Source organism: Manacus candei, unplaced genomic scaffold, assembly GCF_025592945.1.
Source record: "Manacus candei isolate 608988 ecotype Guabito, Panama unplaced genomic scaffold, ASM2559294v1 h1tg000015l, whole genome shotgun sequence".
Lineage (NCBI taxonomy): Eukaryota > Metazoa > Chordata > Aves > Passeriformes > Pipridae > Manacus > Manacus candei.
The window spans coordinates 1,526,535-1,554,097 of NW_026138063.1; the positions used below are offsets into that span (position 1 = coordinate 1,526,535).

Below are 27,563 nucleotides of genomic sequence, written 5' to 3' on the forward strand. Positions count from 1 at the left end.
CTGCCAGAGGGCAGGGTTAGATGGGATATTGGGAAGGAATTCTTCCCTGGGAGGGTGGGCAGGCCCTGGCACAGGTTGCCCAGAGAAGCTGTGGCTGCCCCATCCCTGGGAGTGTCCAAGGCCAGCTTGAAGCAACCTGGGCTAGTGGAAGGTGTCCCTGCCCATGGCAGGGGGTGGAATGACACGAGCTTTAAGGTCCCTTCCAACCCAACCATTCCACGATTCTATGACTCCATAATTCTAATAACACACAGACAGTTCCTATTTTCCAAACCCTCTTTCTGGCCCGAGCTGCTCAAACGTGGCTGAACTCCACCCTCCTGTACAAGCTGCATCTGGTGTTCTCATCAGCGGTGGGTGACCGGTGGGTTGTGTTCTCCTGGAAGGGAAAGAAGACAGTAGGTTTAAATTGTTGTTAGGGAGGCAGGAATGGTGGCAGTGGTTGCCTAACACTGGAGTGATGAAATGTCTCCCCTGTTCCAGAGTGTGTGGAGCACGTCAGCATCTCCCTGGAGCTCCAGGGCAGGAGAGGGGCTGCTCGAAGGCAGCTGACTGAGAATTAAAAGAGTTGGGTTTCACGGGGGGCAGGAACTGTGGGGTCAGTGTGGCCCCATGGCCACTAAGTCCTGGGCAAATTTACCATTTCATGTGTGAGATCACTTCATGCAAACCCAGGAAGCCAAAAAGCTGAGTGACAACACGTTGACCTGGGCGTTCCAAACACCAGCGGTTGGATGTGAGCGGCTGCTGCCCAGCTCGGCAACCAGACAGAAGTGACTGCTGGTGCTTCCTGCCTCTTCCAGGAGATGCAGAATCCAGGGTGACACTTTTAAAGAGCAAAACACCAGCGCTGGCAGTGAGAGGAGGATGTGCAGGTACCTGCTGAGGGCTCCTGCAGCCACTCTACACAGACCACTGTGGACCTGGAGATGCACTGCCAGGATCCCAGTGTGATCCCAATGGATCCTGCACCAGTGTGGGTATTAGCCTGTCACATGGAATGTCAGCCTGAAGGGTGATGCAGCTGCATTTCCTTAATGCATTATTAAAACTGGTATCTTGTCCTCTAAATCAGCTTAAGATGTTCATCAAAGATCCCACTGCTCTGCCGCTGTGCTCTGCCAACCAGGGGTTTTCTCCTCGGTGCTTCCAGGGTGGCTGTGGCTGCTGGGAAAGTCAAACTGCCCCTTGTTCCTTTTGTGCATTTTGTACCTCCCCATTTCAGAATTCTCTCCCAGGATTTTTCCCTGGGTGATTCTTACCCGTGTGAAAGGAGGCAGTTGATGGCACATCAGCGTGTCTGAGGTGCAAAGGCCATAAAACCTTTGTTATGAAGGAAGACGTCCCCAAACAGCCTTCACAGCTGCCATATAAAAAGAGTTTATGAGAGAAAAGACCCTCTGTGGGAAAAGCCTGGGCTCCTGTGAGCACAAGAGGATCCTGCTGGAGGAGAAGCTGCCTCTGCAGCACAGCCCAGGAGCCGTGTGTGGGCACAGCATCGCTGCGCGCTGGGTGATGCTGCACACGGATGATTCGGCAGATTCCCACAGATCCTGCAGGCAGGAGCGCCCGGCACTCCCAGCCCTTCCCACTGAAACCAAAAATCAGCCCCAAACTGGGGAGGAATTAGGTTTGTGCTGCTCTTTCCTGTCAGAAGAAGGCATGGGGTTACCACGCTGCCGAGGAAGACGATGGGAACTGAGGGCTCTGCTGGTTCTTCCATTAGAAACTGAGCTTTTGGCCAGTCCCTAAAATTAGTGACAGCAGGCCAAACAGCACAAATGCATCCTAAAACCTGAGGTCTGCCACTGGACTGGGGAGAGTCGTGGTGTAGAAAATTCTGAGAATTTCCTTCATTCACACCAACTTAATTGCCTGAAGAACACCTGCAGGGAAGGCTGGGCGCTGGTGTAAAGTGTGAGTAGTGACAGCTCACATTTATTAGATCCCCCAGCAAAACCAGGGGCAGTTGCTGCTCAGGCATAGGAAAGGTTTAAAATGAGGACAGTTTTTCCAGCTCCTTTCAGAACTTTGCTGCCCACCTCAAAAGCACAAAAGTGATGCAGATCTGCTGCTTTATTTCTAACATTTCTGACCTTTAAGGTGCACTTTTGCCTCCTGGCGCTTCACAGAAAGGCTGAGAAATAACAAGAAACTGAAGATTCAAGGGCAAACGAAATGGGAACAGCCACAAAATTGGACAAGTATCAATATTTACTGGGCAGGAAGCAGCACAGTGTGTAGTGTTACGCAAAGCCCATTATTTATTCCATGGGTATCCAGCCACAGCTCACTCGAAGGACTGGAAGCCACGGAGGCTCAAGTGCTTTTCCAGGGCTGCTCCGCTGAAAGGCAAGTTTAAAAGCTTTACCTGCAATAAAGCTGAGCTGTGAGTGAGCAACATAACACATCAGTTTTATACACAGTATTCAGCAGGTTTTCGTGCCATTTTATGCACTGGGCAGACACAGTGTTTTCTTTTCTTCTCATTTCCAGGCTTTTTGAGCGGAGAACTGGGATCCACGAGCGTGGCAGTGTCCAAGCTCCCTGTCAGACACCTGGCTGCCCTCGCCCTGCCCTGCTCACCTCACCTGGTGCTGCTGCAGAGGGAGAACAAAACGTGGAAGCCGCTGCTTCAGCCCTGAGGAACACGCGTCAGGTCCTGCTGCGAACACGCCACGGGCTCTGCGAGGACAGAAACAGGTGTTTACTCCTTCCTACACGATTTGTTTGATCCCTTCCCTCAATCCCCTTCCCAGGCCAGCACATCTCCATGTAAATTCCACGCGAACATTTTCTCTCCAGGAAGCACAGGCTGTGTGAGCGCCGGCTGGCTCGAGGAATACCCATAATTACACTTCAGGAAACCTTCGGGGTTTTATATAGGCTTTATATGGGTTCAGACAGTCTAAGAAATAAAATAGAAACAGAAGAGTCCTGGCCAACTTCTGTCGGCCTATAGACTTATTAGGTATTCCAGTCCAAGGAAAGCAGGAATGTAAGTATTCCTGTCCAAAAATATCCCGTTAAGACTATTTTATTTTAATCACAGCTGCACTAAAAAACACACAGTTCTCTTACACCATCCAATCGTCTTCTCTGGTAGGATGAAAGCACATTTTTCATGTCCTTTTATTACAATCATCTTGCAGACAGACGTGCCGAGAGCTGAGTCAAGGTTGGAGATTCCCATTGTACACGTCCACCAAACTCACATTGCACACATCAATAACCTGCACAAGGTTGTTGCACAACTCTACTCAAACCAGTTGGAGTCTGAAGAGAGCAGGTAAAACATGCCAAGTTTCTCTGGAGGAGGGTGAGGATGCCGAGGCTGAGCCCGGGCTCTGCACCGCGTGCTGCTCGTGCTCATATTAATGAACTGCTTTATTGGGGGATCAATCGGCACCACCGCCAGTTTTATTGACTTTATAATTAGCAGTATCTTACTTTTGCTTGAATAAAGCTGTTTTCCCTAACATAAAATCCATCATTTCCAGCCCGTTATTTGCATAGAAGCGTTCCGAGCTGCTTTGGCTCTCGCTGCCCTCGCCGGGAGGGCTCCGGGCACACCGTCCCTGCCGCTGCCCCTGTCCCTGCCCATCCCGCGGGGGCACCTCGGGCTCTCTCCCGCAGCCGGGCCCGGGGGGACCCTTCCTACAACTCACCGGAGCTCACCGCTTCCCCGAGGAGGGGTTCGAGGGCTGCGGCTCCCCCTCCTCCTTTCCCGGAGCCCCCCCCAACCAGCCCCGTCCATCTGCGCCCGGAGCCCGCTGCTCCCGCCGGGATACCTGGAGCTTCCCTGGGCGGAGGAGCCCGTTGTGAGGGGGCAGGAGCCCATCCCGGTACCCCCGAGAGCGACCCGGAGCCACGCCGGGCTCTGCCGGGGGCGGGAGGCTCCGATCCGATCCCCCCCCCCCGCTCCCGCCATCCCTCCCTGGAAAATATTCCGAGCCGTTCCACTTTCCTCGATTTTATTACCTGAGGGAACCTGACAGAACTTGTAAAGACACAATTGCTATAGAGCTTCCACCGGCCGGTTTGGCTGCAACAGAAAAGCCACCGCGAACGCCGCGCCCCGGGGTTTGTGCGGCCGAAACTCAGGAAAAACTCAGATAAAGTGGTTGTTAAAAATAAAAATAAAAATTAAAAAAAAAAATGCGCTTCCTCGTCGTGCTGAGCGCTATCGGCGTGTCGCGATATCTACGGAGCAGAAAGAAACGTGCGAGCTCTACAGAAGGGTGTAAACACAGAAAAGAAAGAACATCACCGATGGTCGGACATCGATAGTACCAGAAGGGAGGCGAAACCGTCCCCCAAACCGTCCCCCCTTGAGTCAATAGGTCGCAAAGTGTCTTAAATTCATTACTTGGCACTTATTGAAATTCGTGACGTCGAAAATGGATTAAAAAAGGTGAAGCAAACCTGAGTGAAACAAAATATATTGTACTGACAACAAATGCAATGAGATAACAGCATCTTGCTTTCTTTTTTTTTTTTTCATTTTCTTTTTTAAATAACTTAAAATACACTAGAAAAAATATGGTCAATATAAATAATTTTGTTTTCATGGAGAACAAATAGATACAAAGCCCGTCCATACCAAAGTTCACGTAGAAGAGCTTTCCCTCTGTCTTGGCAATAAGCTTGAGGGTCTGATGGCAAAATCTGGGATAACAATCACCGACTGCAGGGTGCCCCAGGTTAAATAGCTTTACGTCTCTCAAATAATAATAATAGTAACCAAAAAAATCACAAGATTACGTGAATAGATACACCTTTATGAGATAAAATGTAAATGTTTGACAGTCAACTATCAATTCACAAGTTATAGCCAAAATAAACTTTGTTCGTGTGTATCAACATATTTTACATGTACCCAGTACCTCTTATTGGAATTTGCCGTGGTGTCAAGTGGTGGTTGGGAATTAAATACTCTTTTTTATTGTTTGTTTTCTTTTTTTTTTTTTTTTCTCGTTTGTTTTTGCCCTCAGGACAGGAGAGACCCGGCAAAGCGAGGCACACTCCGCTCTCCTGGTGCTTTCCGCTCCCTTTTATTTCAGAGGTGGGACAGCAAACGACCAACAAAGATTTAAGAGTGGAAAAGGTAGTGCTTGATCTCCCTCTCTCTGCCTGCTTCCCTCCAAGATTAAAGGAGAAAGAACCCAGCCACGTTTGTTTGTTTGGTTTTGTGGTTGTCTCGTTTTTTTCTACTAAAGATGAGGGTGAAGTGCAAGTGAATCAAAGGACTCCATCAATGAAATACAAATACATGCAACCCGGAATGCTGCTGGAGGAAGTATCCCGGACAGTTTCCCATTAGAAATTCGCAGAGAAATTCAGTCTTTTTTCTTTTTCCCTTTTTTTTCCCCTCTTCATCGTCTCTCTTCTTTTTTTTTTTTTTCTCCTTTTTTTTTTTTTTGTCGCTATTCCAGACGTGGTTGTTAAACTCAAGTATCTGATGCAACGTGAAGGGAGGCCCGCCTCTCTTATCAAATTTCTTGTATTAAAGTGAACTTCGCAGAAAAAGGTCAGTTTCAAAACCTGTGAACTTCCCAGCTGCGCGTCGAGTTCCTCTAATTCCTTAAATAACTATATATCTCCCGTCCGTTTCTCTTTTTTTTTCTTTCCTTTTTTTTTTGTTTGTTTTGTTTTGTTGGTTTTGGGGTTTTTTCCCCCACTTTTTTTTTTTTCCTTTTTTTTCCTCTCCCCCCTCCTTTTCCTTTTAAAAAAGCGGCGCGGGGCGGTCACAGCCCCAGGGCGGCGGCGTGTTTCTTGGCCTTCAGGCGGAGGTCTGCGATGCTGGAGTTCTTGCTGGTGGTCTTGGCGGCGGCGGCCGCGGCCACCACGGAGGCGGCCGAGGCGGACTCGGCGAGGGTGGCGAGCGGGAGCCCGAAGGGGGGGGCCGGGAACATCATGTAGGGAGCGTGGGCGAGGTGCGGGTGCAGGTGGTGATGCGCGTGGGCCACGGCGCTGTCCAGCTGCAGCTGCGCCTGAACCTGCGGGGACAGCGCAGGGCGGGCGTGGCGGCGACCCCCGGGCGGCCGCGTCGCCCCCCTCCCCGCCCCACCCGCCCGGCACTTGCCTGCTGGAAGGGCATCCTCAGCGCGCCCACGTTCACGTACGGGGCCACCCGGCAGGCTTCGAACTGCGTGGCGGCACCGATGAGCACCCCTGGGGGAGGGCACGGCAGGGTCAGCAGCGGAGAGACCACCCCCCGACCCCCCGCGCACCACACGCGGGTCGCTCCCCTCGCCCACCCCCCCCACACGCCGCCCCCCTCCCCGGTACCTTTGTGCAGTTGGTTTTCTTGCTTTCGGCATTTGGCTCGTCGGTTCTGGAACCAGACCTGCGGGGAGGGGGCACAGGGGGGTCACGGCGGCGCTGCCAAACCGAAAATAAACCCGCCAGCAACACCGCCTCTAATAATAATAATAATAATAATAACAACCAAAAAAATCCCAGACCGCGCAATCCCGCCGACAAAGACAGCAGCCCCCGCTCCCGAGCTCCGAAAGGCGAAAAGGAAAAGGGAAAAAGAGTTAAAATACCCTGAAAATCGCCACGAGCGGAGTGCGCGCTCCGGGGACACGGTTTCCCAAGCCCCGGGTTCCCCTTTCCAAACCGACGTCCCCAAAGACCGAAATTGCTCCCTGATATCCGATACTAAGGCGCACTAATGGGCCTGAGAAGCTCGTGCTCATTAATAAATAAATTAATTAGCTTTATCTCCCAGAAAAACTCAGCACCGAAGAGTTTAATGACTTTTTTTCCCCCTTTCCCCCCTTTTTTCTTTTTTTTTTTTTCTATTTTTGAGGGGGGGTAATTACGATCCTAAAAGCTGTGCTACAAAGAAGTTTCGAATTTCTCTGTTCACTGGAGTGTAGCACAGAAGCGGAATAATTGTCTCATTATCATGATAATCTAATTTGCTTGCACAGAAAACGCTGCCCGTTAGACAAGAACATACTTTTAATATCGGAAATGAAATCGTTAAAATAAATTTCCAGATTAAAGTTCTGCTCGCTCGGAGAAAGGAGGGAGGGAAGGGGGGAGAGCAAAGTGCGTCTTTAAAACATCCCTGTTTTAACCCCGAGCTCTGCGTCGCGTCCCGGCAGCCACATCCACCGAGGAATCTTTTCCCCACGGCCAGAAAAAGAAAAAAAAAACGTATAAAAATTGCATTTTTTGAAGTCTCACTCGAAGAGAGGAATATAAACGGGAATTTCCCCCGCCCTGTCATTTACTTCAGCCACGGAAAACCTGCCCAACAGCCACGTTCGCCCTCAGCCTCCCGTGGAAACGCACATTCCCTAATTTACAAATCAGCGCAGATACGAGGCAAAATATTATTGCAAAGCGCTTTTTTTCCGGCGGGATTTCTAGGGAATGGGTTTAATCTATGTAAATCTCCAAAAGTTATTATGCACCCTGCGATTTGGCATCATGGAAGCGCGGATTATGCGCCGCCGCCGCCTCCTTTGTCGAGCACCTCCCTGCTCCATTTTCCACAGCCGACAACTTTTTGCTTCGGTTTTGTTAAGATTTCGTGGACGGAAATGAAAAATAAATTTAAAAACCACAAACAAACAAACCCAAACAAAAAACATTAACCAAATTTTTAAAAAAAAAAAAGGGGGGGGGGCAGGGGGAGAGGAGAGGGGAAATGATGCTTTTATTTTTTATTTTTATTTTTTTTGTGGTTCAGGCTCTGACAAAAGCTGCTCGTTTGGAGTTTTTCGGTTCCCCGTGCCGGCTCTGCCTCTGTCCTTACAATCTTACACGATGCAGGGAAACCCCCCAAGGATTGAGCGCATAGTTGGGTGCAGATGGTGCCTGCGAGCACAAAGATTGAGGGGGAGTATCTGTTACAGAGATACTTTCTACCAGCTGCAGATGTTCGGGGCCTAAAACTGCTCCATGTGTTCATACACATAATGACCATCATTTTCTCTTCTTTTATTATCAGAACGGAAATACACCGGAGCAGCTACATTTGTTCTCATTTGAGGAATCACCTTCTTCCCCACTCTTCAGCTCATCCCGACAAAACTCGCAGAAACCAGCCCGGGAACCCATTTTGAAAAACTTTGGGAGGGTGAAAAGAGCAGGTTAAATCCAAGGAAGCCGCGGCTTCTCGGGGAGGGAGAAAGCTTAAAATAACCCCTGTTTATCCCAGACTTTTTGTATTTCATAAGCCCGAACAAAGCACCTCGCTCAGTTTTTGTGCCGCTTCCCTCAAAATTTAAGAACTACACGGAAAACCGGCGTATATATATACAAAATATTTTTTTTTCACTTAAGGGTTTCTAATTCAGTTAGAAACATCCCTGAAGTGAATCTGTGTGTCCGCGGATGAGTCGTGAGCAGGGAAGGAGAGGGACCACAACCCACACCATCACAGAGCCACCGAGCTGCTGCCGAGGCAGGGATGGAAGAAACGCGGAGCTGGGAAAAATCGCGGCGGAACGAAGGGATGGGGACACGCCAGGAGACAAATCCCGAGGAGGCAAAACCCTGGGAGGCGGTTTCCAGATTTGCTGGGTGAAGCTGGGGCCGGGAGCTGTCTCCTCTCCCCGGCAGAAGGATGAGGCTCTTCCCCATAATGTCCCCGGCTCTTCCCCAGCGGGCCCTTTCTCCCGAGCACACGCACCCACGCGGGAGGGACCCCCGCAGCCCCGCTACCTGCACCCTGGCCTCGGAGAGCCCCAGCCGCTGGCTCAGCTCCTCCCGCATGAACGCGTCCGGGTAGTGGGTCTCGTCGAAAAGCCTTTCCAGCTCGTTCAGCTGCTCCAGGGTGAAATTCGTCCGGCTCCTCCTCTGCTTGATTTTCGTCTGCCCTTCGTCTTCCATCGCTTTCGCATCCTCCTTGCGCTCCTTCAGCTCTGGGGACACTGGGCACGACACAGCGGTCAGACCGGCGGGGCTGCGGGACGGGCACCGCGCGGTCCGGGGGCTCATCCCGCACCCGCCGCTGCCCGGGGGGATGCGGCGAGAGCCCCCCGGGGCCGGGACAGCCGGAGCGGGGCCTGCCCGCCCGGGCCGCGCTAGGCCGCCTCCGCCGCCGCCGTTGCGGGCCCCGCCGCCGGCTGCGGGAACGCGGGCGGGGAGGAGCGGGGTCCGCACCGAGCCCTCCCCGCCGACCCCCGGGGGATGCGCTGCAACAGGTCCCCGGAGCCGAGGCCGCTCCGCGCCCCCCCGAGAGCCGCTTTTCCTTGGGTCCTTTTCTGCCGGAGACGCGCCCCGGGCCGGAGCGCGGAGCCCCCGCGGCGACCCCCGCACCGCCCCCCGGGGGCCGCCCGGCCCGGCCCTGCGCCCGCCGCCCTCCCCCGGCCCCGCGGCACCGGTTCCCTTATTCCAGGCACCCGCTCCGGGGATGCTCCGGGCGCTCCGCCGGTCCGAACAAAAGGGCGGCAGCGACCCGCGGGTCCCCGCGGCCCCTGGGACGGGCCCGGCCGCTTCCCCGCAGCGCCCGAGAGCTCATTAATAAATCGGGGCGGCCCCGGGACCGGCTCCGAGCATCGCCCCGGGACCGGCCCCGCCGAACAGCCGCGGTTCCGCGGGGAGCCGCGGGGCGCGGAGTGGGGTTGAGCGCGGGCAGCGCGGCCCGGCCCCACGCGTGTCCGCGCAGCTCCGGCCCGCGGGGCCGGGATTTCGTTGGCTTCCCGTGGGATGCCGAGCGGGAACAAGATCGCGTTCCGAGCAAGTTAAATCCGTGTTGCAGTATTTTAATCTAAAAACTTCGAGGCTGGCCAAGGATTCCCCGCGGCCGGCGAAGCCCGGGAAGCCGCCCATCCCCGCCGGGCTCAGCCTCCCCGCCGGCCCCGCGCGTACCGACCCCGCCGGGGGAAGCAGGGCAAGGGCAAGGGGAAGGGGCGCAGGGGGGTCCCGCGGTGCCGCCGTTACCGTCGCTGAGCTTGGGGGTGGCCGCCTCGGCCGCTCTCTCGGCGGCGGCGTCGGGCTCCCTCGGCGGGGTCCGCCCGCCCGGCCGCGCCGCGGGGCTGCCCGTGTCCTCCCGGCCCGGCTCCGCCGCCGCCCCGCCGGGCTCCCGCGGGCCGCGCAGGGGCCCGCTCTCCAGCACCTCGCGGTAGGTGATGAGCTCCTTCTTTTCCTTGGCTTTGGGATCAAACGACTTGGAGACGAACGCCGTGAGCTCCTCCATGGCTCAGGGGCGCGCTGCCCCGGCTCCCCGGGCGGGCATCCACGGCGCGGGGGGGAGGCGGCGGCGCCCCGGGCCGTGCCGAGCCGAGCCGAGCCGAGCCGGGCCGGGCCGTGCCGCCCGACGTGCAGGGCTCCCGGGGTCTGATAGCGACGCCGCGATTGAAGTGGCACTATTTATACTTTGCAAAGCCGGCCCCTTGTTCCCGGCGAATTACCTCCCCTCGGAGCTCTGAATGGACCCCTTCCTTCCTCCCTTCCTTCCTCCCCGTCCTCGCCGGCCGCCCGCCCGCCGCGGGGCACCGCGGCCACGACACCGCCCGCCCGTCGCGCGCGGCGCCCTAATTAATTTAATTAGGAGCGGGACCGTGCGCGAGGTCCCGGGCGAGCGCGGCGAGGAGCGGGGCCGGGGCGGCGGGGGAGTGGCCACCGGGACGGCGGGGGGGCGGCGGGGGCCGCGCAGGCTCCGCGCACCGCCCCGCGGGGTCGGGTCAGCCCCGCATCCCGCATCCCGCACCGCCCCGCGGGCACAGCCAACGGGAGCTTCCCTGCGACCGGCCCCGCGGGAGCCGCGAAAGTTCGTCCGTGGGCGCCCAAACCCCCCCGAATTAACGCGTGGATAATTGGCGGTGACAAACGCGGCCGGGCCAGAAGCGGGCGCGCACCGAGGCATCGGATTCGGGCCAATTCCGCTATTTATCGCTAATATTGTTTCCCTTTGTTTTTCGAACCCCGTCACGGAGCACTTCTGTTGACGGAACTCGCCTCTCTTGCACCTCCGCTAAATTCTAATAAATTATTCAGAATTGTTTAACTCTTGCCTGGGTATCGATTTTTCATTGACCTTTGGGGCGATGACTTCACAGAACGGGGCGTTTATTTACGGGGGCAGGTTGGGCATCGGGGGTGGAATTAGAGTGCTTCCAGCCCCGGTTACACACGACACGCAGCGATTCCCGGTCGCCGCGCTCCCGGTTTCCAAAACCCGCTCCCACGTGGCATTGTCGGTCCCGGGGGCATCGGACACCGGGGGCCCGGGTGCGTGACCCTGCCCGGCCCCTCCGGCCGGAGCTTTCGTTGATCCCACGCAGCATTCCGCCATTCCCGTGGCATGGATCCCTTGCTCGGGAGCTCGCGTTAAACCGATCGAATTCGGGAAAAGGCGGAATTAAGCGAAGGATTCAATCGTTTCGTTGCTTTTCTCGCCGTTCCCGGCGGAGGCTCCGCTCGGTCCGTGCCCACCCGTGTCCGGGGCGCTCCGTCCCGCCGTACCCACGGGGAGCGCTGCCCCTCGCCCACGGGGCTGTAAAACACTGACCCTGTCCGGGCTTTAAACACCGACCCTCCTTAATTTCTGCGAGGTGGAACCCCTCGCTCCCCCCGGGCCGTTCTCCCCTCCCGGCCCCCACGGCGTGACACCAGCGCGCCCGTGGGTCGTCGCGGTTGTCACCGCGCTGTGCCCGATGCAGACAGCGCCCGGCGGGCTCTGAATCCCCCCGTGGGCAGCAGGACCCCCACTCGGGACCACCCACGCTCCCCTCCTGCTCCTCGCCCGCACTGTGCCCGTGGGTCGTTGCGGTGGCCGCCGTGTCGGGTCACCGTGTTGGGTACGCTACAGAGAGCGTTCCGAGGGCTCTGCATCCCCCCGTGGGCAGCGGGACCCCCACCCGGGACCACCCACGCTCCCCTCCGGCCCGTCCTCCGCGCCGTGCCACGCACTATGCCCGTGGGTTGTCGCCGTTATCCTCGCGCTGTGCCCGCTGCAGACAGCGCTCCGTGGGCTCTGCACCTCCCCGTGGGCCCCGAGACCCTCACCCCGGGATCGAGACCCCCACCCGGGATCACCGACGCTGCCCTCCTGCCCGTCACCCGCGGCGTGCCAGGCAGTGTGCCACAGTGGTCACCGCGCTGTGCCCGGTGCAGACAGCTCCGGGTGTGCTCTGCACCCCCCGTGGGCAGCGGGACCCTCCGTGTCCCCCCCTGTCCCCCGCCCGACCCGCGTGGGCGTCAACAGGGCAGCGCATCGATGTCTCGGCGCTCGCTGCGGCGGGCTGGGCGCGCTCGGCGGTGGATTGGCGCTGCCTGCCCGGCGGCCCGGAAGGCGCTGGGCTCGAACCGGGGCCGCGGCGGCTCCGCGGAGGTACCGGGATACCGGGATAACGGGATAACGGGGAAAAGGGGGTAAATCGGGGATAACGGGGGGGGGGCACGGCTCGGCATGGGGGGTAAAGGACCCTGCTGCAGGGGCTGGGGGTGCCCCGCGGCCGCTCCCGGCGCCGCGCGGCCTCCGGTGCGGGGTAACGCCGATAACCCCGGTGCCGCACGTGGGCCCGCTCACGGCGTTATCCCGGGATCCATCCACAGGGGTATCCCGGGATCCGCAGGGCTATCCCGGGATCCGCAGGGAGATCCGGGAGCCGCGATCCGCGGGGGTTTGGCCCCACGGGAGCTCCGCGGTGAACTCACGTCCCGGTGTTAAGGGACGCACATCCCGGTGTTAAGGGACTGGCGCGTGTTTTACATGGAAAATATGGGGGAAATCTGGGAATTCTGGAGGTAGTTGCCATGTCCACGGCTTGGTTTGAGGTCTTAGTGCAGTTCTCTGCTGTTTTCTGGTTGACCTGTGGTGTCCCCTTGACTTGGGGCTTTTTCCCACGCTCTGGAGTCGTTTAGGTGGGAAAAGAGCTCCGAGAGCGTCGAGTCCAACCATGACCCAGCACTGCCAAAACCAGCACTGAAATACAGCTAAAGATTTGGAGCTGGAATGTTAAGGAACGTTAAGGAGTGTTATAATTATAAATGAATTCTTCTTTCATGACTTTGGATTGAGGCCAAACTTTCCTCAAGTCCAAAACTGATGGGTTTGGAAAAACGCTGTTGATAAAATTGTCAAAGAAAACATGTTTTCTGTAACCACATAAGTGTTCTGGGTGTTTGGGGTCTTGTTCCTATGGGAGGGATTGTAAGAAAGTAGCAAAATTCCTGTGGTTCCTTGATCTTTAGATTTCAAAGGTAACTGGTTGTGGTGCCTCTCTTGGGGGTGGGATTCAAGTGTTCCTCTTTTAGTGAACTTTAACTTGGAAAAGGGAAAAAGGCAGCCCTGGTTAAGGAGAAATAAATAGAATTAATTTGACTTCAGTGTCCCTTGTTTCCTGGCTGGAGCTCCAGCAGCATCTCATCCCAACTTGTTGCTTCTGCCCCTGGACTTGCAGGAACTCAGCAGGAAAGAAGGGGATCCTGGAATATTGCAGTGTATTTTCCATCAATACCCTTCTAATCAATTATAATTTCTTAAAGGGTCCTGTTTGTAGAGGAGCCACATAACCAGTGTGGGTGGGCAGTATTTGGGTTGTAGCTGATCTATGATGAGAATACAGGAATAATTTGAAGCTCTTGTTTGAAAAGATGTGTTGCACTTGAAATAGTCCTGATATCTCTGAAACAAGATTGAACAGGGCCAGATGAATGAATTAATGAGTGTAAACTTCTTACTACTCTCTTTAAGTAGGGTTTTTTGGGGGAAGTCTGTCTGTTTCCTATGTCATTTATGCTTTCTTTAGGTGGGATATTGGGAAGGAATTCCTCCCTGTGAGGGTAGTGAGAGGCTGGAATGGATTTCCTAGAGAAGCTGTGGCTGCCCCATCCCTGGAATTGTCCAAGGCTGTGTTGGATGGGGCTTGGAGCAACCTGGGATAGTTTATGGAAGTGTCTGTGCAGGGAAAAGTGTGTCCTGTACTGCAGGGAAGGTCCAAAGCCCCCGGTGAAAGGTTGTCCCTGTCCAAGCTGTGTCACCTGTGGAATTCCAGGATACCCCTGTAGGACACAGCCACAGGGCTCAGCTGCACAAATTGTCCCAGGATCCACTTCTGGCACCTCTTTTCCCGTGGGAGCTCCAGGATGTGCAGGGTCTCACTTGTCCCTGTGCCTGCAGCTCATCCAGGATGGATCCAGCGCTCCTGGAGCTCCTCCAGGATGTGCCTGGATGCCACAGGTCTTGTCCTGTCCTAGGAAATGGCCATGGCACGTGGTTCTTTGCTCCTGGAGACACAAAATTGAGATTTACATCATATATTTCCCAAGTTTCATGTGCTGCTTAATCCAGTTGTGTGTCCCAAGGGGGAGGAAAGCTGATGGCAAAATAAAAGATGTTAAAAAAATGGACAATATAGAAGTTGAAATGGGATGTTGTGGCTCATAATGATCCACATCAGAAATGTTGTTTATACTCTTTGTTTCTCAGGTCTCTTTTATTAATCTCCCTGTGATCTGTGAACCTTTAACTCAAAATCTCTGGGTTGCAGTTTCATTTTCCAGGCAGTTCTGCTCATTTTGAGTTTCAGGTTCACGTTCATTTGCAGGTTGTTCTATCAGCGTATCCTTGAAGAGCTTTATTTTACTGTTCAATAACTGTTAGTGCCTTGGAGCTCTGGAAATCTTTTACTACAAGGGGAAAAAATTGACTGCACAAGATGGTGTGTTGATATGAATTGACATTCCTTTGTGAGATTGTCAATTAAAGTTGTGGTTCCTTAAATGAGATAAACTAGTCTCTAAAGTCCTGCCTCTCTTTGCCAAAATCTGTGTGGAATAACTTCAGTTATTCAGTGTGGAATCTGTGGTAAAATAACTTAATTTAAGAAAGTACTTCTCTTGCACAGCAGCTTAGGAGGATTCCTAAAATTTTGCTGGTTTAGGTGGACAGAGATTTGCTGGTTTAATCTGAGTATTTAAAAACCTTTAAAAAGGACCAAGTTCTGAAGTGCTGGAAACAGAATCTGTTGAGAAGCAAAGTAAATAAATAGAGGGATTTGCAGCAGCAAAGCTTGGGAATGGCTGATTTGTAGGCTGATAGCTTGGAGTTGTGTGCCAAGGAGCCGTCTGGGATCCACAGGGATTTGGCTCCATTGGATTGAGTTTATGGAGCTGCTGTTTATTGTGGCAGTGGGTGAACTCTCATGAGCATCAAAACAAATCCAGGTGCTTAAGGGATTGTCTTGTATTTTGCATTGAGCTGTTGGGGAAAATATGGGAATTCTTGAGGTCGATGCCAAGTCCAGAATTTGGTGTTTTTCCAGTAGGATGTTCCTTTGCCTCCTGACTCATTCTTGCTGCAGCTTCCTCACCCTGGCTCCAGGGCTCTGATAATCCTTAGGAGGAGTTTCAGTCCTCCTGGATGGTGAATTCCTCCCTTGTGCTGTTCCCAGCCTCTCCCTGTGGATCAGGAGCTGCTGCATCGGGGGCAAAAAAAGTGCGAGAAAAGGGAAAGTTTGGATGGAGAAAATGAACCAGTTTGGCCTGTCCGTGCTGGAAATTGGAGGATGAGGGAAGGGAACGGAGCTGGGGAAGGGTCTGGAGCACCAGGAGGGGCTGAGGGAGCTGGGGGGGCTCAGCTGTGTATGTGTATATATACATATAGATGTGTATGAGAACCAAAGTACTGCAGACAGGAGACGTTCTCCCAGTTGTGCCGTTTGTCTCCCGCAGCTGAAGATGGGCCGCCGCTCCTCGGACACGGAGGAGGAGAGCAGGAGCAGGAGGAAGAAGAAGCACCGCAGACGTTCCTCCTCCAGCAGCTCCTCGGACAGCAGGACCTACAGCCGGAAGAAATCGGGAAGGAAATCCAGGTCCAGGTCGCGCTCCCGGGATCTCCAGTCCTGGTCCCACTACGAGAAAAGGTGCGTTTGGAGGAATTCGGCGTTGCTGATTTTTACAATCTGAGCTCTTCTGTGTCGTGGCAGGAGCTGGAAGTGTTTGAGTCGAGTTTTCTCTGATTTCTTGGTGAAATGTTTTCATTTTGAGCAAGCTTAGAAAGCAAACCCAGCCCCCTGACCAGAAAAACCCAAACCACCTTCGCCCTGCAGGAGTACTAAAGCAGGGAATTTGGAGATTCAAAGGGAACTTCCTCACTAAAACAGGTAAAACCCAGCCAAGTAAAATAACTTTCTTTTTTTGTCCGGCAGGGACACCTTTCACTAGCCCAGGTTGCTCCAAGCCCTGTCCAACATGGCCTTGGACACTTCCAGGGATGGGGCAGCCACAGCTTCTCTGGGAAACCTGTGCCAGGGCCTCCCACCCTCACAGCCAACAATTCCTTCCCAGTATCCCATCTCACCCTGCCCTCTGGCAGTAGGAACCCATTCCCTGTGTCCTGTCCCTCCATCCCTTGTCCCAAGTCCCTCTCCAGCTCTCCTGGAACCCCTTCAGGCCCTGCAAGGGGCTCTCAGGTCTCCCTGGAGCCTTCTCTTCTCCTGGTGAACATCCCCAGCTCTCCCAGCCTGGCTCCAGAGGGGCTCCAGCCCTTGGAGCATTTCCATGGTCCCATCCTGATTGTCTCAGCCTGACTTGTGGTCAGTGTAGTAAGTGAAGCTGGAAACCCCTCCTTGTGTCTGGCTGCCCTGTGAATATATTGGGAACTGCTCCTGACAGCCCTTCCTGGAGCTGGTAGAAGAGGGAAGAGGAGGAGTGTCTCAGTTGTTCATCTCCACCCCCTTCCCTGTGCTCCTTCCCAGCCTCTCCATGCCCTGAGGGCACACGGTGGGATGCCAAGGGCTGCCATCCCTGGGCTGCCATCCCAGCCCTGTGTTCCTGCCACGAGCTCTGATCCCGTTAGTCCAGGGCAGGCATGGCCATCTCCCACAGACACCAGGGCTCCGAGGGGGATTAGGGGCTGGACGGGGACCAGTGACTGAAATTGGGTCCAGAAAAGACCAAAGGGTCTGTTTTTAGGGTCTGGCTGGAGCCTTGGCTGTGCCAAGGGACATTTTGGGACATTTGCTCCTGGCAGTTTTGCACGCTGGGTCCTGCTGGATTTATCCCTGACCCTGAGGGATAAATGAAAAGCAACAGTTTCTAAGATTCCTGTTCCTCATCCAGCAGGAATGCTACATTCCTTTACCAGGTGAATACCTGTTCTTTAGCAGTTAACCTGTTTGTCTCTTCCAGTTTTCCAGCTCCTGCAGCCCCTTTCCCTTGTGCTGGATAATCACATATCACACTGGATAATCACATATCACTCCTGAATTACAGGAGGGTTTCTGTGGTGTTATATTTTGATATTAATCAAACAATCAAAAATATGGAGGTTCTCATTAGTATTTTAATTGTTGCTTAGTTAACTATTAGGGAGATGGAGAGGAAATCTTAAAAGTAAGACTTGACAGATATCCCCATTCCCAGTTTTGGGGTTAGTTGGTGTAATTTAGTATCTGTTCTTTTAGTTTTCTTCTTTGTGTATAAGAATTTATTCTTCGAATAAAGGAAACTGGGTGGGAGGGGCAAAGGAAGACACCCCTGTGACTCCTGATTGAACTCAGGAGGAAACTCCCCAGCTCAGATGGAATAAATTAACACTGATTAGTTGATTATTAAGAGCACTATGAGGAGAGCAGTCCAGGCTCTTGTGGCCTGGGCTGTGTGTTTGGGAGTATCAGCTCTTTGAGGCAGCACTGCCCATGTGAACGGCAGGCAGTCCCTTGTTCCAGAGGAATAGTGGGATTGGAGGCTTCTGGGGCACAGTCCAAACCCCACAGGTTGGTACCTCGTTTTGAAGTCATTTTCAGGGGTTTTGTGCCCGTTCCTTTGGGTTTTGAGGGGCAGTGACCCACCCAGAGCCTGGTTGTGTTGCAGGCGCAGGCACAGATCCAGCAGCAGCTCTTCCTACGGCTCCAGGAGGAAGCGCAGCCGGAGCCGATCCAGGGGCAGAGGCAAATCCTACAGATCCCAAAGATCCAGGTCAAAAAGTAGAACCAGAAGGTAAGACTCTTCCCTAGGGAAAAAAAAAATAGTGTGTTCACTGTAACAACATGAATTTAAAATCTCCTGATTACCGAGCTTGGAATATACCAGAAATAAAGGATATGGGTGTTCCTGCAAACTCCATTCCCCTTGGAACTCCTCCTGATTTGAAATCCCTCTGGAGTGCTTTTCATCCAATAAATCTTTCAGTTACACTGGTGAAACAATTTGGAGAGAAGTTATTTATTTTGCATCCGACCAAGTGCAAAAAGCATGAATAAAGTCACTTGTTTTCACAGAATCATCTTAAAATTCCTTGTGGATTTTTTTTGGTTACCGGTTTCCATAATTCCCAACATTGGCTCCCTGAAGATCAGAATAAACTTATTTTCTCATCTGTATTTCCCCATGGAAAAAGATGAGTATTTAGTTATGCAGTTTTTTATTAATATTTAAGATATCTACAGTGCTGGATTTTGTCTTAAATTGCTTTGTGACAAATGAATGTTTTCAATAATAACCACAATTCCAGTATTTAAATCTGGCTCAGAAGTTAACAAATTGTGCTATGAAATTTGCTTTACTTTTTTAATTAGAAGCAGCTCAATTTGTGTATACTTTTCAATTAAGAAGTTTGGTAACCTGAGTTGAACCAGAATTACTGTTAGCATTTTCGTTTGGTTTTAAATTAATTGAGTGTATCAGGCAGATCAGAGCTGTTTTGGTGTGTATTTACAAATCTTCAGCCAAGTAATTTTGTGTCTCTGCACTAAGAATTTATTAAACCTGTTATTTATATATATTTGTCTGTATTTATATACCAAGCAGTAGAATTGTTGCCTCTAAATGTTGATAAATTGTTGTTGAAAGATAAGAATATTCCACTTCCTCTTATTTGTATTCTGCCCTGAGTTTTTCCCAGCTGTTCATTACAATAGTTGCCTGAACACTTATTGCTGCAGTGCCTTTGTAGTAGAAATTTGGTTATTTAAACTGCCTGATGTGTCTCTGAGAATCCTCAGCATCGGAGCTGGACACCCCAGATAAGCTGCTGGGCTGCCTGTAGAAATATTCCTGGGAATATCCACCTCTTCTGTTAAGAAAATCAGTTTTAAGCCACTGAAAAGTGCAAAGGATGAGGTGAAAACGAAGGTTTTTCAGCCTGTCACGTACTCAGCGTTAGGAAATGTGATAAACTGATTTAAAAAGGGTTTTTATTGTAATAATACAAAATTGCAGCTTTCATTAGCAATAGCCTAATGGTCTCTTTTCCAAGGGGTTTGATGACTTTAATCATCATTACAATATATGGAAATTAAGCACCTAAAAACATGACAAATATTGGGTATAAAATATTTTATGTGTAAAATATTGCAGCTTTGCAGCCCTATAGAGGGTAGGGCTGCATGTTGCTTTAAATGCATTTCCTGTTCACAGACGTGATTCTTCAGGGAGAATATTTATAAATAACATCCTAAATGATACCAGAAGAGTCTAAAAGCTTAGAACTAAACCCAACAGGACACATTAAGCCCTTTATTGTCTTTTTTTCCCTGAGTCTGCTGCAATGTTACCCTGAGAAGCCGTGGATTAATCTGATTTTTTGGAGCAGAGTTAAATCCTTGCTGCTACCCCAGGCCTGTGTTTGCCCTGCTTGTGGTGTTGAGGCAGTTGCAGTGATGCCAAATAATCTCCTTTTCTGCCTCAAAATCACTCAGTCCAAGGGCTGACCAGCTTTCCACAGAGGACTCAGGACTTCAGGATTCTTCAGGCTGGAAAAGGGGTCATGGGGGAAAGAGGGAATGTGATGGAGTGGTATAAAAAAATCAAGATAAGAGCAAAAATGATGGGAAAAGATGATGAAGGATTGAGGGTTTCCTGCCTCCTCCCGTGTCTGACTTGGGGCAGGTGTGGAGGGAGGGAAGTCAGGTGGGGGCAGGTCCTGGGAAATAAGAGATGGATCTTAGGGATAAAGGAATTAAGCTGTGGAGGTTGTGGATACCACAAGTGGAATTAAAAAAGAAATCAGACAAGGAAAATCCACTCAAATGTAGAGATGCAGAGACAGTTTGTCCCAGGAAATGTAGGAATTTGTATTGCTGAAATGGAATTTTCATGAATTCCAGCTGGAATTCCTCATTTTCTTTGCCTGGGGTGGGACAACTTCTTTTCATGTGACTTTTCCAGGTAGATACTGAAGGAAACAGCTGTAAATAACTGATAAAAGTAACTCAGGCAGCACCTTGAGTTCCTGCAGTGAGCAGTGTGGCACCCACTGGAATATTCCTGTGGATCCCCAACTTGTGCATTGCCCGGGGAGGGAGGGAAAGCTCCTGCCCCACAGGAGAGCAGCAGTTTGGGCTGCAGCAGGAAAGGGAAGATCATCTCTGTGCCCCCTGGGTTTGTAACATTCCCCTTGTACCTTCCCAGTGTTATCACCTTTAGGTCATTTTAAATTTAATTTTATTAATGTTGGGTCTGACCTTAGAAAACAAGCTTCTTATTGGGAGTTAAGATCCATCACGTGGTGTCTTTAAATCCCTGGAATTGTTTTTGGTGTCAGTCATGCAGGTGGCACAAATTCTGTATCCTGTAATGTCTTTTCCCTCCACAGTCCCCTGTCAAATTAAGATTTAAGTTGGTTTTTCAGGGTAATGAAGGTGTTGTTGAAAGTCTATGTGGCTGCAATGCATTTTTTTTAAAATAACTTTATTAATAAAGTGATTTTTTTTTAGCTTTAATAGGTGTTTTATTTGAGTGAATGATCTATAGATCTCCAACAGTGTAAACCACTGAAATATATCCAATTTTAACTGGGACGATTGGATTTTTATAATGGGACATTCAAAAAGATTTTAAGTAGGTTTTATTTGTAACCTAAACCCATATTTTTGTACTTTATTTGAGAAGAAAACCTGTGCATTTATAACTGTTTTATTTTAGAAGCAGTTTATAGGGTCAAAAAAGTGGGGCTTCCTGGTGATGCTTGTGCTGCATTTGAGAAGATAAGGGAACTTGTGCATTTATAACTATTTTATTTGGCACGTGTTTTTTTTGAGTCAAAAAAAAAAAAAGGGTCTTCCTGGTAATGTTTGTGCCATATTTGAGAAGAAAACTTGTGCATTTATAAGTATTTTGTTTTAGAAGCCGTTTTTATAGTCAAAACCAGTGGGGCTTCCTGGTGATGTTTGCACTTGATCTGAGAGGAGGAGAAAACTTCTGCATTTGTAGCTCTGTTATTTGGGACGTGGTTTTTAGAGTCGTAAAAATGGGGCTTCTTGGTAACGTCTGTGCTTTGTTTGAGAAGGAAACCTGTGCATTTTTAAGTATTTTGTTTTAGAAGCAGGTTTTTTTTTTTTTTTTTAGAGTGGAAAAAAGCGGGGCTTCCTGGTAATGCCATAAATTCCGAGCTGTCCTGCAGCGAGGCAGCGCGATGCAAATGCGACTTAATAAGATCACAAACTGAATTTGGGCGAAACGAGCGAGATTTTACATTAAATTAGGAATTTTTAAAACCGATTTAGTTTGTTTTACTGAGCATTTGCTTAATAACATTTCGCCTCCTCGCAGTCTTTTTTATTTTAAAGCCAATAATTCGCCCGTGGAAGCGCCGGCACAGCCCGGGCGGGGAAATTGGAAGCAACAGCTCCCTCTCTGCATCCACCCGGCGAGGGGAAGGAATATTTGAGCTCCACAGGAATTTAATAAATCATCCCATTTCCTAATTTGATCATATTAGATGCTGATGTGGAAGGAGCATTGCGAATAGCAGCTCCTCATTAATATACATCAGGCTGGGGAAGGGGGGGAGCGGGAGGTGCCGGTGCAGGGATGTCACAGCTCCCCTTCCCGACTTTCCTAAGTGGAACAGGTTGATGTGATCCCGGGTGTGATTTGTCACTGTCTTGCTAAAATGGTTTGGGTCGAGTTATGGAGTCCAGAGAGCTGGTGGCTGATAAATCAAACGGGGATTGAGTGGACAGGAGGCAGTGATTGATACTGTGACAGGATATGAGGACAGGAATCTCCATCCGAGCACGCACGATATTGAATATGAGGAGGAAAATGGCCCTGGAGTATGGATATTATTCAAGGAAATGAGAATAATAATATCAGCTGGAAATTATTGCTGGCTGAAGATTAGGAGAGTTCTTATTAGAATATTGTGCTTCTCTGGGATGGGGAAGCTCAGCCCTCGTGTAATTCCCGGGTGGATGGAGCCGGGTTAATATTTTTGGAGTTTTCACTGTGATTGTTCTTGCAAGTTAATCATATATATATATATATGTAATCATATAGAAAATACTCTGCAGCAGAGCTCATAGCACAAATCTTCTAATTCACCGAGCTTTAAATAGAATTAACCCCCAAATGTTACCCTGTATTCCTTGATTTCCTACAATCCTGTGATTACAGAGTATCCCACTATAATTGCCTTTAAATATGCAAGTTTGCTTTATTGTCTGCCAAGTGCTTTTGGCTTTTTGCTTTATGTTAAACACCAGGCTGCTGCTTTGTAATACCTTTAATGCAGTTCAGCTTAAAAACTGACCCAAACTCCCCAAGTACATCTACAGATAGTGAAGGAGAGGAAATTTTAAGTGTAAAATAATGTGCCTGTAGCACTGCTGCCTTTGGAGTGTTGCTGAAGGAGCTGTTTGATCAGTGTACAAGGTTTTTTTCCCCAGTGTGTGTGTGGATGCACATTTACATCTTATTTCTTTACCATCCTTCCAGCCTAATTAATTTAATATTGAAATGTGTGCAGTTGTTGCAGTCCAGGGGCAGGGACCTGCTTCTTTGGGGTGGCTTTGGAATAAACTTGGTTTTGAGCTGGAAAAGCAGCTTGTGGAGTGAAGCTGCCACTACCCAGCAATGTAAGCTAGAATTAACTGAGGTTCAGCCCTCACAGCTTGGTAGAATTCTTTGTGTTTAGCAGTTAGAATTTGTACTATTTAAGAACAATGCAGGGAGAAAGGGGCCATTAAATAAATCGTAGTAAAATCCCACCAACTTCCCCTTTGGTCTTTGAGAATTTCCTTTTTTAATATCTTCTTATCCATTGCTATTATGTATTTTAGTGAAGGGTCAGTATTGCACAGTGAAATGTTAACACTTTTTAAAGATATTATCATTGAGTGCTTTTGTATTTGTGTTACTTGAAATGGGTCTCTCTTCAGTTAATCTCTCTTTTCTCCATACATCATATTATTTTAGAGGGGTATTAATGTGTCAGAGTCTTTCCAAATTAAAACCTGACTTATCAGCTGATAAAAACTGTTGGATCAAGACACAATCTATGCTAAATTGTATTCAAAATACAGGTTTTACTTACAGGCTGTAATGGGATGGCTCAATCTAATTGTGTAAAATTAGAAGACTGATCTTAAGGATGTTGTGAAGAAAGACTAAATTTCAGTCTGATGCAGATGTCTGGTTTGAAGTTGATTAAAACTGATTAAAGTTGTTTCAGATAAGAGCAGAGGTCCTGCTGTGGGACTGAGTGTCAGCACAGGTGATGTTCCAGGAGAAGGGAAGGCTTCTGGCCTGACCAGCCCACAACCATCACACAGGGTGGGTTTGTTTGTCTGCTGGGGAGGAGATGGAAGGGAAAGTTGAGGAACAGCAGCAGAACTGAGGGGGAGCAGCAGGACTGGGACAGGGACTGGAACAGGGACTGGGACAAACACGGCCCTTTCTCTGCTGGAAGAAACAAGAACTGACCAGACAACTGCAAAGAATGAGGTTGGGCACACGTAGAGAAGCTCTTAAGACTCTTAATCTGTAAAAAGACTTTGAAAATACCTCTTTTGGAAATGGATCCAAGAATTTTCCAAGGAGAAGCAGACAGGAGTCCTATCAAAAATCAAACAATGCTATTTAATCAGCATATTGCTTTGGAAATTCCAACCCAAGCCATTCCATGCTTCTAGGATTGCTTTTTTTTTTTTTTTGGCCTGGTTGTAGCTACTGGAGCCTCTATTCCTTTAAAGTATTGATCTGCTCCTTAGGATATTTTTTGCTCCTGTCCTTGCTACACAAATGAACACATTCATGTACAACCAGCTGTACAGACCCACATGATTATGCAAGGAATCAGTGTAAATATTACATATTTGTCTCTCTTCTTACTGGTGGGAAAGTTGGAAGCCTCTGGTCCATTAGAACATATATTTAATTTATATTAATATATATTTAATTAAGATACTGTAGCATTTCTCCCATGAAACTTCAAATAAAGTGAAATTCAGATCGCTGAGTTTGCTCATGTGATCTTTAGTTTTTCTGTGGTTGGTAACATCAGATCATGTTTTTCCCCCATTATGCCAAAACCTGCAGTTTTATTTAGGCTCCTGTTGAGTTCCAGCTTGTCTCACCAACAGTCTCTAAAAATCCGGTTTTTAATTGCAATAATGGACTTTTTCCAAGCAGAAGTGAGCACTTTGTGTCCCTGGCTGTCCTGGGAAGCCATGGAGGTGAAGCACTGAAGATGTCCTGGAGCACCAGCCCCCCCAGGAGCACATTCCCAGCCCTAATTGACCGCTTGGGGAAATCAAACTTCCCAAGGCAGTGCCGAGGGCCCTCCAGTTCTCAGTGAGGGCACAGAGCTGCCAGGGACAGGGCCTTTGATGCCTTTCACTGGGATAAAACAAAAACCAGCCTTAAAAAAGCTGTGAATGCATAAGTGCTGTTCATTTAGGCTGAGCCTCGAGCCTCATTACACAGAAACTTGGTTTCTGAGCGGTCCAGGTGTTGTGGGCACAGAAGATGTTTGGAGTTGAGCTGCTTATTTTTGTAAACCCTCTCATTTCTCCCTTTGGGAAAGGTGGATGTGCAGGTTGGTTTGTTTGAACGCTTCAGTTTTCTGTTTGGGAAAGGCACTCAAGGATGTGATCCCTTAGTGGAGGATTGGTTTTGATTTCAACATCTCTCCGTTCTGAACCGTCGTGTATTTTAACTGTTTTCTTTAATCCTCTTTTTCTTTGCTCCCAAAGCTCTGGCCATGAAATAGAATCTGTTTTCTTGCTGCAGAGCTCGTGTTTCTGGAGCAGCTCTGCAAACCAATACAGAGCAGATGTGTTGGGATGCTTTGGGAATCTTAGACCTTCACTCTCTGCTGGGTGAATTGTTGCTCTTCCCAGAGATGGTTTCTAGGAGTGAAAGAGTGAAATCAGAGTGAATTGAAGGAGTTAAATCAAAATATGAGCATCAATTTATTGATGTTATTGATATGAGACTAATATATAAACTATATTATAGTTTATTAAGTGTATTAAAATATATGTCATAATGTACCATAATGTATATTATGTACAATGCATAATATTAATACACAACTAATATAAAAATATTATTAATATAGTTATGTTGTCACATAACTATTATTTACTTATATGGACATATTATATTTATACTATTATCAGTATTATTGATATATAAAAATAATAGAATTTAGTAGTAACAATTTACTATTTCCTCTATTCCCATCTTTCATTCTTTTTAATTCTAATAACACATGGCAGTAACAGAATCTAGTTCAAGATGCTGGCAAAAAAACTGTATTTCTGCTGCAAAAAGTGGTTAACACTATTTTTTTCTGTGGGACTCATCAGAATGTAAAGAACCTGAGCAAGAGAAACAGTTGTGCTGTAGAAGAAGAACACAAGGAGCTGTCAATCCCATGTGTTCCAAGAAATCAGCCTGGATGTTGTTGGATGTGGTGAAGTCCATCCCTGAGGTTGTGGGTGCTGGAGTGAGGTGATGTCACAACCCTAAAGCAGCTTTGGGGGGTGATTCAGGAAGGACCTGGAGTGATAGAAGGGGAATGGCTTTAAACTGGAAAAGAGTGGGTTTAGGTGGGATATTGGGAAGAAATTCCTGCCTGTGAGGGACTGGAATGGATTTCTCAGAGAAGCTGTGGCTGCCCCATCCCTGGAAGTGTCCAAGGCCAGGTTGGATGGGGCTTGGAGCAACCTGGGCTAGTGGAAGGTGTCCCTGCCCATGGCAGGGGTGGCACTGGATGAGCTTTCAATTCCCTTCCCACCCAACCCATCCTGTGATTCCATGATTCTCTATAAACCACCACCTATGCCCTGGAGTTCTTTGCTCCCTTTGGTCCAGGATTTCAGCCTTTGCTCCGTAGCAGGACCTGGCTGTGTGTGAGCAGGACAGTCCCTGCTGCACTCAGGGCTTTTGGTACCTTTCAAACAAATTTTATCCCAGAAAAATCAATTGTCCTTCAAGATCCAGGTGGGCAGCTTCTAATTTTGGTGGTATCATGGCCAGAGTGAGCTTTGGGAGCGGGTTCATGCCAGATAAAGCTGAATAAAATTGAGTTACTGTGGCTCTTCCCTGACTGTCCCTTTCATCTTTTAGTGCTGGTTCTCCCACATCTGAACTTTGAGATGCTTGGAGTTTTCCATTTTCCAAGGGAAGGCACTGAGTCTCCCAAAAATCCAAAAACCAGAACATGGAGAGCTGATAAGGCTTCATCTGGTCCTAATCCAGGCTTATTGGCATCAAACTTTGGCAAAGCTGCACTTGACTTCAGTGATTCCAGATTTTACTGAGGTGTGATGTTACAGGAAGAAAAGGTTATCAAAAAAAAAATGGAGATAATTTCAGGCACATGTAGAGTTTTTGTCCTTTTGCTGTTAAAATAGGGTTTGAGTAACTATGTGAGCAAAAAAAAAATTGATGCTAAATAAGTGATCACATTAGGAAAAATATGAAAACTTGTATTTGTTTGCACTGGAGAGAGATTTATTTAACTATAATGTGTATGTAAAACAATTAAAACCTAGGAGAAGGTGGGAATTTAACATCTATACCGTAATTTTAAGCTTAACTAACATATTTTGGTTGCATTCCTGTAGATTTTTTTTAATACAGAATTTTTAAGTTTTCTGCAAATATTTATATGCAAACCTCCAAAGTCCTGTGAAACATATGCTTTCAATCTGGAGTCGATTATCCATAAATATTCCTTTAAGAGAGTCTCCAGTTGTGGCTTTCATTGGGTCGTATCATCTCCTAGTAATGCAAAGTGAAAATCTCTAAATGAATTGAAAGGTTTAGATTATGCTCAGCTGAAATAATGATTTAAATTTTTGTTGTAGTTCTGTGCCGCTGATTTATCTCCTGGAAGTGAAGGCAAGGGCAGTAGTATGGTTTTATTATTTTAAATTATTCATATACTCTTAGATATCTATTTTTCTTCTCTAGTTTTTGCTTCTCCTCTGTGAAAACATGCAGGGATGAGCTGCATTGTGATAGAATTTAAATTAATCTGTGGCATAGTGCTGAAAATCTGTTCCCAGTCCATATCAAAAAGATTTGCTAAAAGTTTGCCTGTTAAAGCTCTGAGCTTCTTGATTGGAGAATGGGGAAAAAAACCCGAGAAACCCCTTTTCCTATTTTTCTCCTATATGGTCTTCTTGAAGTTCTTCCAAATTAGATTTTAAATGCCAATTAGGAGGTTGAATATACTAAAATAAAAGCAAATACAACCAAAATGGCCTCACCTTATGGCTAGTTAGGCTTCCTCTCTCAAAAGCGGCACCTTTGCTCTGAGCGTGGCTTTGAGAGAGATATCCAGCCTAATGAACACATTAATTAGAACCATAACTATTTATAAGATAATTAGAAACGAAGCCCGGTAAACTGGGCCT

At 49.1% G+C, this 27,563-nt stretch overlaps 2 protein-coding genes and 1 long non-coding RNA gene across 5 annotated transcripts in view; 2 read left to right on the top strand and 1 right to left on the bottom strand.

The window, feature by feature from the left end:
* The first annotated feature begins 288 nt into the window (after window positions 1-288).
* LOC127468602 (uncharacterized) lies at window positions 289-3,380 on the top strand. 2 transcript variants are annotated; one of them, XR_007903606.1, is made up of 3 exons: window positions 289-398; window positions 2,497-2,703; window positions 3,153-3,380. It is a non-coding gene; the product is annotated as an uncharacterized LOC127468602 (long non-coding RNA). The 2 variants fall into 2 exon arrangements; XR_007903607.1 differs by having other exon boundaries at window positions 289-364.
* Window positions 3,381-4,541: 1,161 nt separating this feature from the next.
* Window positions 4,542-10,527, bottom strand: SHOX2 (short stature homeobox 2). Of its 2 annotated transcripts, none has more exons than XM_051781897.1 (5): window positions 9,985-10,527; window positions 8,686-9,089; window positions 6,292-6,349; window positions 6,086-6,174; window positions 4,542-5,999 (listed from the first exon to the last, which is right to left on the bottom strand). In XM_051781897.1, the coding sequence occupies exons 1-5, from the start codon at window positions 10,160-10,162 to the stop codon at window positions 5,748-5,750; spliced, it is 981 nt and encodes a 326-aa protein (XP_051637857.1). In that variant the 5' UTR covers window positions 10,163-10,527; the 3' UTR covers window positions 4,542-5,747. The 2 variants fall into 2 exon arrangements, with proteins under 2 accessions (XP_051637857.1, XP_051637856.1); XM_051781896.1 differs by having other exon boundaries at window positions 4,542-6,013; window positions 6,064-6,174.
* A 1,351-nt stretch (window positions 10,528-11,878) lies between these two features.
* Window positions 11,879-27,563, top strand: part of RSRC1 (arginine and serine rich coiled-coil 1) — a 106,841-nt gene continuing 91,156 nt past the window's right edge. Inside the window, exons 1-3 of the mRNA XM_051781294.1 lie at window positions 11,879-12,298; window positions 15,643-15,833; window positions 17,785-17,910. Of these exons, the coding sequence (XP_051637254.1) occupies window positions 11,879-12,298; window positions 15,643-15,833; window positions 17,785-17,910 (737 nt within the window). The remainder of the gene's footprint in view (window positions 12,299-15,642; window positions 15,834-17,784; window positions 17,911-27,563) is intronic.